At 61.9% G+C, this 10,600-nt stretch overlaps 1 protein-coding gene across 1 annotated transcript; it reads right to left on the reverse strand.

The window, feature by feature from the left end:
- Nucleotides 1-2,408: 2,408 nt before the first annotated feature.
- On the reverse strand, nucleotides 2,409-10,123 carry NPTX2 (neuronal pentraxin 2). Its single transcript, XM_054718208.1, has 5 exons — nucleotides 9,698-10,123; nucleotides 7,963-8,179; nucleotides 5,220-5,464; nucleotides 3,244-3,423; nucleotides 2,409-2,636 (listed from the first exon to the last, which is right to left on the reverse strand). Exons 1-5 carry the CDS (start codon nucleotides 10,121-10,123, stop codon nucleotides 2,409-2,411), a joined length of 1,296 nt encoding a protein of 431 aa, XP_054574183.1.
- Nucleotides 10,124-10,600: the final 477 nt, after the last annotated feature.

The following is a 10,600-nucleotide window of genomic DNA, read 5'->3' on the forward strand; positions in this document are numbered from 1 at the left end:
AGCCAAGGGCCGAGCGGGCAGTCCTCTCCCCTCCTTCAAGTCTGCCCAGACGTCATTTAAGTTGTAAACCCACCCCCACAACCACACTGTATTCCTCCTCATTCTGCCCTGCATGTCCTTTCCCACAGCCCTGACCAACGTCTAACAAATCAACACAATTTTCCTACTCCCGTGTCTAGTAGTTACTGTCAACCTCCAGGATGTTGGCTACACAAGGGCAGAATCTTTTTTTCCTTCTGTTCATTGATATCAACAACGGACCTACAATCGTACCTGGCACACAGCAGGCACTGAACAAATATTCCTAAAACCGCGTGGTCGGTACGCAAATCTTCATGGATGGTTATTTTAAAACGGTGTATACGTGTCACACCCAGTCTGTTGTATACGTGATGTCTCCCAATAAATAGCCTTTGAAGAAAATAGATGTATTTCTTGCCAGACCTGAGTGTTGAGCCAAGATACAGACCCTGCATGATGGGTACCCCTCCTCCCCCACCCCCCTTAACCACAGAAAGCCAGGGCTGGGCTGCAGCTTTCCCCGGGGACATGTTCTCTTGTGTCGGATAATGAGTGACAAGGAAATGTCAATCTCCCCGCGAGAGGCAATCCTCTGTGTCTTATTTCTGCTTGAACGGGGCTTTAAGATGTGCCCGTGAATATTTGCGCTGGCAGCTACAGAGAGCAAGACTGCTCTGCCGAGAGAAGTGGAGCCACCTGGTAAATTTGCCTTGCGCTTCCTTGAGAAAACAACGGGAAGCCAGCCGCCTGTCAAGGCCAAGGTCACGTAACCAAACATGCACAAGCCTGGCCTTGACAAGCTTCCTGATGGAGCTGCACACGGCAAACGTCCCTGCCTCACCGTTCCCGTGTTCACCTGGGAACTGGGATTACCGCGGGAGGATGGAGTGAGATGGATGGCAGAGCACACACAGGGTGGGCCCGAACAGGGGTCAAGCCTGGGGCGGGGAGCCAGGGTCATGTCGCTGAACCCGATTCCTGGCTGGGAAGACAGGGCTGGGCGGGGGACAGGGAGGCCGGGCAGAGCCTGCGGGGCGTCCACCGCCTGGGCCTGGAGTTGAGGAGGGAAGCGCACCACTCCCTCCTGCCAGCACCCTCAGCTCCCTGGGTTACCAGACGCCGGTCCCAAGCATGCCCATGGCGGCTGGGCCCAGGCCAAGCAGGGTGGCCATCCTGCTACCTGGGGGCAGGGGTACAGAGCCTCATCCCTCCCTGCCCTCCACCCCGGACACAAAGAAAGCCGACGCCCAGGCCTCTTCCTGTGAGCTTTAATCACAACTCCACGGTCGCTGTGTACCGGCCATAGAGAGCATCCATACAAGGTCAGGATGGGCAGGTCCGCGCGGCCCTACAAATGGAATCTCCACAGATTTGCACTTCGAACATGTATGAAAAATAAAATATATAATATTTAGCTTTATAAATCTCCCCAGGCCATCGCTTTGTCTTTAAAGTAACCACGACCCCCTCCGTCCAATCAATGCGGCAGCCCGGAGCCACGAGGCAAATTATCAGCCAGATGACGCCCAGGCCCTGAAGAAGTTCCGGGGACAGCACTGGGGACAGTCAGATGCGCCCAGGAACCGACGTGGATTAAAACACGCCGACTGCTCGCCGCGAGGGAGACATCGCACATGGGAGCCAGGGAACGGCTGGCCTTTTCCGCCGGGAAACATAAATCCCCCTGAGCATTCCGAGGGGCTGGAGAAGCTGCCAGGGACCCTTGGCACAGCGGGGAGGAGAGGCCTTTGAAAGCCATTCGCGGTGACAAAGCACTGATCCGAGGGAGAGCGACAGAGGGGACGAGATGCGGCCACCACAGACCTTCTCTGTTCTGAGCACCCCTCCCAGCTCCCTCTCCGGAGCCACAGACACCCCCTCCACCGTGGCGGGGGCAGGGCACGTCTGGCTGCCTGCCTCCTGGTTCGTGGCATAGAGAACTGCGGGGGCAGGCGGGGTGGGGGCCGCGTGCTCAGGGGGCAGCAGGATGTACTCAACACACAAAGGACACGGCCACGCCGGCGGGACGGCTGCACAGCCTGTGAGGGGGACAGACAGAGACGCGCACGAGACACCAAGGATGCGGGGGTGGGCAGGCTGGGGTGCACTAGCATTTACAGGGGTTCCGAGCAGCGCCTGAGGGTCTACAATCCCCCGGAGGAGGAAGTCAGATTGTGCCCCCTCCCCCGCCCCAGCGGCTCAGGGCTTTCCCCAGGGACTCTGGCCCTACCCCCAAAACAACGAAATCTGGGTGCGGAACAGATAAGCCGGAGGCACGTGCTGCCACAGAGCCGCAGGCCCCGGGGACCCCAGGCCAGCCAGGCGGGAGGTGCAGACAGTGCAGCCAGGGCGTGAGCCGCGCCCCGCCCCGCCCCGCCCCGGAGCGGCTACAAGTCCAGCAGGCGCTCCTCACAGGTCTCGGCCGGCCACTTGGAGGCCCCTCCGAACACGTCGACGTTGCTGTCCACCCAGGGGATGACGTTGCCCGGCATGTTGGTGGAGCAGTTGGCGATGTTGACTATCTCCTGGGCGCGAAGGACGCGGTCCCAGATGTTGAACTGGCTGAGCTCCCCCACAAACGCCTGGGTGGCGTCAAACCGGCCCCCAATGGTGTCCTGCCGAGGGGACAGAACCACGTCAGAGCTGCTCCAAGGCCACCCCCCTGGCAGGGGAGCGGGTTGGCTTTGGGGAGAGGATGCCAGCTTGGAGGGAGACAGAGCTGGCGGGGGGGGGGGGGCGCGGGGGGCGCAGGCTGGGGCCGGGAAAATATCTCTCCACCACCCAGTTTACATGGGGAGACACTTGGGCAAAGTCCCAAAGCCAGGACTAGACCTGGTCTCACCGCTCCAGCCCCTCCCCAGGGAGAGGTGACAGGGAGGAGAGCAGGGCGTGGGCCAAGGAAGAGCCAGGACTCAGCCCTCAAGGCCCTTGGCGCCTGCTCCCTCCCTTTCCATCCGCCTCCAGGTGCCAATCTGTGACCCCGGGGCACTCCATTCTGGAAACTGTCTGAACCCACCGCACCAGCCTGGTCCCCCACCCCCAGACAACAGGACGGTGTGAGCAGAGCCGGCGGCGGGGGGGTCTCGCCCCTCCAGGTAGCTGTCGTGCCACGGGGTCCCCTCCAGCAGGCAGACAGCTGGGCGGGGCGGGGGGCGGCCTGCAGGCCAGCCTTGTGCTGCCCGGCCGGCCCAGGCGCTCCCACCTCTCAGTCCCCGGACCCACCTGCTCCTGCCCGAGGATCAGCACGCCCCCCGGCTTGATGGGGTGCCAGGGGGCCAGGTTCTCCCCGGTGCCCAGCTTCTCCCCGTCCTGGAAGGCCGCCCACATGCCGTCCCGCGTGGTCCAGGTGACGCAGATGTGGTGCCACTTGCCATCACTGACGAACAGGGGCAGCTGTGCAACCTGCGGGGGGCAACGTGCAGGTGAGGCCCTGGGGTTTCCCAGGCGTCTGAGCTGGGGGGACGGAGCCACGGGGCCCACCGCTGTTGCCATCACGTGGGGTCCCTCCTGGCCTCCCCTTCTCTGCGCTGTGGGTGACGTGCCTGACCCGCCCACCTCAGAGAGACCTTCGGGCTGGAAACACCAGGGGCCGGCAGACACTCAAGGGAAAGGGGCCCAAGTCCCGGGCCCCAGGGCAGCCCTGCTTTCAACTGGACACGCCTGGTCCTGCGTGGCTGAGGGGCCAGGACACTGTGCCGAACAAGCAGATGTGACAGGCAGCGCCCCACGCTGGCCTTGGACACCCCGGGCTGGAGAAGCCACAGGGCAGCGAGGGCACCCTGGCCAAACGTCTCCGGACAAGAGTCAGACCAGGCGCCTGCACTCACAGGCGAGGTCCCAGCGTCCCTGCAGCGCTCGCTGGGGACTGCGTGGGGGTGCCCTGCCGGGCGGAGGACAAAGGGTACACCTACATGTGAGTGTGGGGGAGCGGCCCGCTGCCCGCATCCATCCTCTCGCCCTGGGAGTGCTCTGCAGACCAGCTCCTCTGCCAGCTGTGGGTTGTTGCTGCCGGTGTCCTAGCAACCCCAGGCTCTCCCTCCCAGCACCTGGCTGCTCACAGGGTGTCTAACTGGAGAGGAAAACAAGGCTCTTGGCCCTCAGGGCGGTGTCCAAGGAGTCATTTAAAACAATGAGTCCCGGCTCCGGGGCTCAGGGGCGTGGCCACTGCTGGGAGGAGCCCGGCAGGTGGATTACACCACGTTTTCCACTTAAGCAAGCTCCACCCAGGGCGGCTCAGCGCAGACAGAGTGAGGGGCCGGGTGAGCCGCTCCGGCTCGGGCAGCCATCCCGATGCTCAGCTCCAGCAAGGAGGCTGTGAGGACGCCGCTCTGGCCCCGTGGGGTCGGACTTCAGAATGAGTGTCTGAGTGGGGCTGCTGGAGGGTCCCGCAGACGCCCAGAGCTCGTCTCCTGGGGAGACCACACTCCCAAAAACCAGCCGTCTATTAAAAGGGGACATTTGCTCTGGGAAAGGCAAGACCGTAGGGACGAGGACCAGATCAGCGGTGGCCATGGGCTGGGCTAGAAAGAGGAGCTGACCACCAGGGAAATGAGGAAATCTGGGAGGTGACGAAGCCCTAGGTTCTCATTGCAGTGATGGGTGTGCAATGGACTGCATCTGTCAACGCTGGTCAACTCAGTAAAAAGTGTAAATGTTACTGCATGTAAATTACATCTCAACACCCCCCAACAAAAAGATATGCTCACGAGAACCATCGCGCGTGCACACACACACACACACACACACATGCACGCATGTGCACACACACGCACACGCGCACACACACGCACACACGCACGCACACACACGCACACACACACACACGCACGCACGCACACACACACACACTGTCCTCTAATCTGTGCAGCCCTGGGAAACACCCCCATGGACAGGCCTCAGGGCCCGTGACAACTCAGGCTGGCATGCAGGCGTCCCAGCTCATTCCGTGCCTCCCTGACCTCTGGCCTGGACCCTCTGCTGCTTCTCCCCAGCCTCACAGCTTGGCTCTCCACGAGCTGCAGCGGCCAGCCCCCTGTGCCCTGCCCCCCGACGAGTCAGCTGTCCAGAGCAGGACTGAGTCAGTGCAGAGCGCTCCCCACCGTGGGGAGGACAGCCCGCAGCCCGCTGTCGGAGTCCCTGCGACTTCCTGGCCTTTGCTGCCACCCTGACGAGGAGGGTGGCGCCCACGCCGGCCTCACCTTGTCGTTGATGAGCAGCTCGATGGGGTTGTTGCCCCACTCGATCAGCACGATCTCGTTGGCCTGCCCGGGCACCGCGTAGGAGAACGGGGTGCCGATGCCGGGCGAGGCGCTGGACCGCAGCCACAGGCAGATGGTGAAGGCGTACAGCTCGGGCAGCGTCTTCTTGATCTTGCCGTACAGGTAGTTTGTGCGGAGGGGGAGGGACACTTTGAATGCATCGGGCGACTTGAACGCACTGTTGCCTGGGGGGAGAAGAGAGGCCAGCAGCACGTTAGCCACCCCCTCCAGCAAGGATGGTGTCCCAGCTCGCCTGGACCCCCCCTCCCCCACGTCTCACCCCCACCCCCCACCGCCAAGTCAATCCTTCCATCAATGGAGCATCTGCTGCAGAACAGCCACTGTCCAAAGTGCTGAAACTCCAGCAGTAACCGAGCGTGACCTCACTCTTCAAACCTTGAGGAAGCAGGTACAGACAAGCTGGATTTCGTTTCCTGGTTAAATTAAGCCAGAAAACCCTTCCTCAGTCAAGTCTCATTGTGTCCTTGCACCCTCAGCTCCTCCAGCAAGGGCGGAGTCAGGAACCACTTGATGGGCATGGAGGCAGGACATGTGACAGGGTCCCAGGCACTCGACAGACACGTGTCAAGCCAGCAAGCCTTTGTCACTTCTCACAGGAACGAATCACCGCTGCCAGGGCAACAGAGTCAGGTGATTGTGTCCTGACTCCACAACTTAACTCAGATGTGGCCTTTTCATAAATCCCTGACATGGATTGGCTCGTGCCGTGGCGTGGCGTGGTGTGGCGTGGCTCAGGATTTGCCCTTTCCTCTCCTCTGGGGTAACAACCTGGCCAGAGCCTTGACCCTCCTGGACCCACCCGGGACTGGTGAGAATCCTCTTGGCTGTCCCCATGTAAACGATGCTTTCAAAATCCTTTAAAGTGACAGGTACTCTTACATGGGCCTAAGCAATTTTCAAGACAGCCTTGATTTAAGTTCAAAATTAACAAGAAAAAATAAACACACAGGAGGCAAGACCTGCCTCTGGTCACCAGGTTCAAACATTTGCAGGGTACCCCCACCCCCCCAGATTCTGTGAGCTGTCAGGCCAAAAGCTTCCCTCTTATTTGGGGACCAGCTGCTGCCAGGGGAGGAGCCTAAATGCCCTCCTTGGACAAGTGTTTGTCAGGCACCACAAGGGGCCAGGTGGTCCCCATCTGCCCCCAGAGACAGGCCGGCGCCCAGGACCCAGAACCAAGTCAGTCCCTTCCTCACTCCTGCAGAACAGGAGCCAGAATGATCAGCCTTTCTCCCCCGTGACCCCCCAAACTCCTTCTCTGTCACAGTACATAATACACGAGGACACTCTTTGGAGCCAGGGTTCATGCCAGCCAGGGAAGAGCTTCTGAAAGCAAAGCAGAGGGCCCAGCGTTACCCTCCCAACCTCTTGGGAGCAGGCAGCGTAGAAGTCCCCGAATCTGGGCTCCACGTGTGGTCTCACTCCTCTCCACTGATTGTGTAGAATCTTTTAAAAAATATATTTTATTGATTTTTTTATATAGAGGAAGGGAGAGGGATAGAGAGTTAGAAACATCTATGAGAGAGAAACATCGATCAGCTGCCTCCTGCACACTCCCTACTGGGTATATGCCTGCAACCAAGGTACATGCCCTTGACCGGAATCGAACCTGGGACCCTTCAGTCTGCAGGCCGATGCTCTATCCACTGAGCCAAACTGGTCAGGGCTGATTGTGTAGTCTTGCCTGATCCACCCTGACCTCCCCCGCAGGGCGCCTTCCACCCAGGCTGCAGGGCTGCTGGCCACCTGGTGAGGGCTGAGAAGACCGGGTCACCTGCGGGAGCCAAGGGTGGGGCCAGGCCAGGCTCTAAGGCCCCAGATGAGGCTGAAGCAAAACTCAGAGAACCAGGAAGCCCCAACCCCCGACTTGCCAGGGTGAGCAGCTGCACCACGGCTCAGGGCCCTCAGCTAAGGAGTGACAGAGCAGCGAGCAGCAGCCCCTCTTTCTACTCTGTGCAGCCGCCCAGTTTGTCATCTGCAGATGCCCATGTGCTCCACGAAGGCGTGATTATCTAATACAGAGAAATAGCTTCTGCCCTTGCAGGTGGGCAGGCTTGCCGACTTAATAAGGCTGCGTGTTGGTAATGCCGTGGGCTCGGTAACGGCAGACAGGTTTCATCAGAGCCGGGAGAGCCAAGGGCAGGGGAGGGGGCCCATCCTACCGGAGCCGGTGCCCTCCGTTTGTACCACACAGCCGGGACGTTCAGAAGAAACTTAGCTAAAACCAATGAAGGCATTGAAGGGCCTGGCCGATGCACCAGAGGCTGCGGGTGGCAGACAAGGCTAAGCAGCCCTGGGGCCAACGAGAGCAGGGGCGGGTGGGCTGCTGCCTGCACGCTAAGGAATCAGGTGGCTCTCGGCACCTGTCAGGTAGGTTCAGGGATGACGGACAGCAGCCCCGGAGCCTATCCCAGCGGACGACCTGGGAACAGAGTCAGCAGGTGGGGGTCGGGGAGCAGCCACTCCCTCACCCAGGTGGCCTGTCTGTCAATGGACAAGAGCGCCCTGGGCTGGCCCCTCTCTGCCTGCCCTCCCTGCTCTGAGCCCAGCTTCCCCGACACTGCAGCCGAGAACCAAGATCAGGGGTGGGGGGCCTGGGTGGGGGGTCTGGAGGGGCGCGAGGCAGCGGGCGACAGAGACGCGAGGCAGCAGGTTCACCCACCTCGCTCCAGCTCGCTCACCCTCTGCAGCAGCGCGTTCAGGGCGCTCTCGGTCTTCTGCCGGTGCGCCGAGGTCTCGTTGTGCAGCAGGGACTTCTCGTCCTCCAGCTCCGCGACCTTGCGCAGCAGCTGCCTCTCCAGCTCCCCCAGCCGCCGCTGGAGCGCCTCTCGGAAGTCGCCGGGCAACGCGGCGCTAGACACGTTCCCTCGGAGCTGGTGCTGGGGGGGGATGTGAGGGAGAAGCATTAAAGGCCGGTCAGAGAGAAACTGGGACCTGCAGCTCTGACGCCCCGCCACAGAGGGAGCTGCTTCCCAAGCGGGAGCATCACCCCGAGGGGGCTAGGGCTCAGAGGGGAGCGGTTCAGAGGCTTTTTTTTTTTGGAAAGGATTTCAAAGTCAGACAATTACTTTGCGGCAGTATTTGAAACTTGGGAATCTCATTTTTCCCCTCTCAAAAAAAAAAAAATCGATTTTGGCACCTCTAACGAGAAAGACAAAACGTTAACCAACATCTATCATTTTCCAGCAAAGCCCCAAACACAGCCAGGATCTTTTTTTTTTTTTAAGAGTTAATCAAACGGTCCTCAACATGGATGCACTTTCATCTAGAAATGGAAACCGCCCCCAGCGTGGCCCAAAAGCTGCGTGTGGAGACATCCCTGGAAACGGGAGATCTAAGACACGACTACCCTGAGTTCCAGGGACCTGGGCTACCTCCTCCTGCCTATTCCTGTCACTCCCCTGTCCCCATCGGGCTCGGGAGGAGCCTGCCGCTGCCCAGCCCCGAGTCCTAGCCAAACCATGTGTCTGTCCCTCTCTCTCGGCGTCCCAAACTGCAGCGTGCAGCTACTAGGACCTGCCTGCCAGGGTTGTTGCAAGGGTTACAGTTAGATACTCTGTCTCCACGTCTTTAGTGCTCCCCAAAGGTTAGCTGTTATCCATCACAGTGAGTTAAGGGACAGGCAGATGCTGGAAATGCTGTCTGTAACCATCACGCCCCAGGAAATCCTCAAATAATGTTGCTCTAATCACCGCTTGTCATTGAAACCTGGCTTTGCTAAGAAGGATTTTGGTAAACATGTTGCACAGAAACGACCACACTTCGTAGCAGAGACGGAAATGAAAGGAAGATTTCTCTAAGTTCCAAACTGCATCCGCCCTCCGAGAGAGGCTGGGATAAGGTCCTTTCCCACAAAGCACGCGGGAAGGGCGCCTTAGGACCGCGCGGCTCTCCGGTTCTCCGACAGATGCCTTTGAAGTTAACCCGGCTTCCTCCAAGGTGAGTCCGGGCGGGGTGCGGCCGGTGACCCGCCAGCCCGCGCTGCGCTCGCGTCCCGCCAAGGCTCCCCAGGCCCCCGCCCGCTCCGGACCACCCCGACCTGATTTAATCACGGAAATGCGGGAGGCCAGGGGCCGCTGACCTCACGCAGCAGCCTCAGGTCACCCCGAAACAGCCTCCGGGAGCGCGTGGGGCCCCGGGAGACTCGGAGACTTGCAAGAAGAGGGCAGGCCGTCCCGGTCGGCCAGCCCGAACCTCATGAAGTGAATGGCCGCCCAGTGGGCTGCCCTGGCGCGCGGGCGACGTACAGGGTGGAGGGTTCGAGCCACGCAAGTAGGATCTAGAACTCCCGCCCCCAAACCCAGCTCATTCCATTCCCGCGTGGCCTCGCGGGCAGGACCGAGCGCCCCACCTCTGCCCGGCCGTCCCCCGCCCTGAGGACCCCTGCGCCCCGCTACCTCGAGGCTCTCCAGACGGTCCTTGAGGGTCTGCAGCGAGCGGCTGAGCTGCTCCACCATGTGCCCGGGGTCCCGCGGCAGGTCGCCCATGGTGTCCTTGCCCGTGGCCGCGCGGCCCGGCGCCTTGGCGCCCGCCAGCCCCTCGCAGCGCGCCAGCTTGGCCGTGAGCTCGCGGATGGCCTCGCGCTGCGCGCCCAGCGTCTCCTTCTGCTGCACGACCGTCTCCCGCAGCTGCAGCACCGCCGCGCGCAGCTCCTCCTCGGGGCTCAGCGCGCCGCCCGGCGCGGGCATCGCGGGCAGCGGGCAGCCGGCGCGCGTCGCCTCCGGGGGTAGCGCCGTGCACACGAAGCGGCTGCCGGGCGCCGGGACATCCTGCGCCGCGGCGGCCACGGCGAGCGCCACCCCGGCAACCAGCAGCGCCAGCATCGCACCGTCGCCGCGCTCACGCCAGCATCCGCGGGTGGGCGCCGTCGGGGCGCGCGGCTGGGGAGCCTTCTGGGCTGGCGGAGGCCGGGCGCGGCGCTCGAGGGGAGCGGAGCCAGAGTTCGCGGAACGGCCCGCCGCACACTGCGCTCTGGCTGGGCCGGCCCGCGCGCCCTTTCTTAAGCTGGGGGGTGGCGGCGCGTGGGGCGCGGCGCCGCGAGCTCTGATTGGCCCAGCCGGGAGCGCATCACGCGAGAGGCGGGGCAGGGGTGCCTTCTCACCGCGGGCCGGCGCGGGGGCGCGAGCTCCAGAAGCCCCCCAGAAAGAAAGGGCTGAAATTTAAAAAATCCCCGGGGTGCCCTTAGGAGCCTTGGCCGGCGAGTCCAGGTGCCCCTTGGACCCACCCGAGGAGGCCGACGTCGCGCCCGAAGAGAAGCTGGGAGCCCCCTGGTGCCCCGGCGCCCCAGGCAAGGTTGATGG

Source organism: Eptesicus fuscus, chromosome 6 (genome assembly GCF_027574615.1).
Source record: "Eptesicus fuscus isolate TK198812 chromosome 6, DD_ASM_mEF_20220401, whole genome shotgun sequence".
Classification (NCBI taxonomy): domain Eukaryota; kingdom Metazoa; phylum Chordata; class Mammalia; order Chiroptera; family Vespertilionidae; genus Eptesicus; species Eptesicus fuscus.

Excerpts from the sequence above, each read along its gene's own strand:
- NPTX2 (XM_054718208.1), bottom strand. The coding sequence starts at position 10,123 with ATGCTGGCGCTGCTGGTTGCCGGGGTGGCGCTCGCCGTGGCCGCCGCG. Across the intron at positions 3,424-5,219 it reads AGCTGCTCATCAACGACAAG|GTTGCACAGCTGCCCCTGTT; the intron begins GTGAGGCCGGCG and ends TGCCCCCCGCAG. Across the intron at positions 2,637-3,243 it reads TGATCCTCGGGCAGGAGCAG|GACACCATTGGGGGCCGGTT; the intron begins GTGGGTCCGGGG and ends TCCCCTCGGCAG.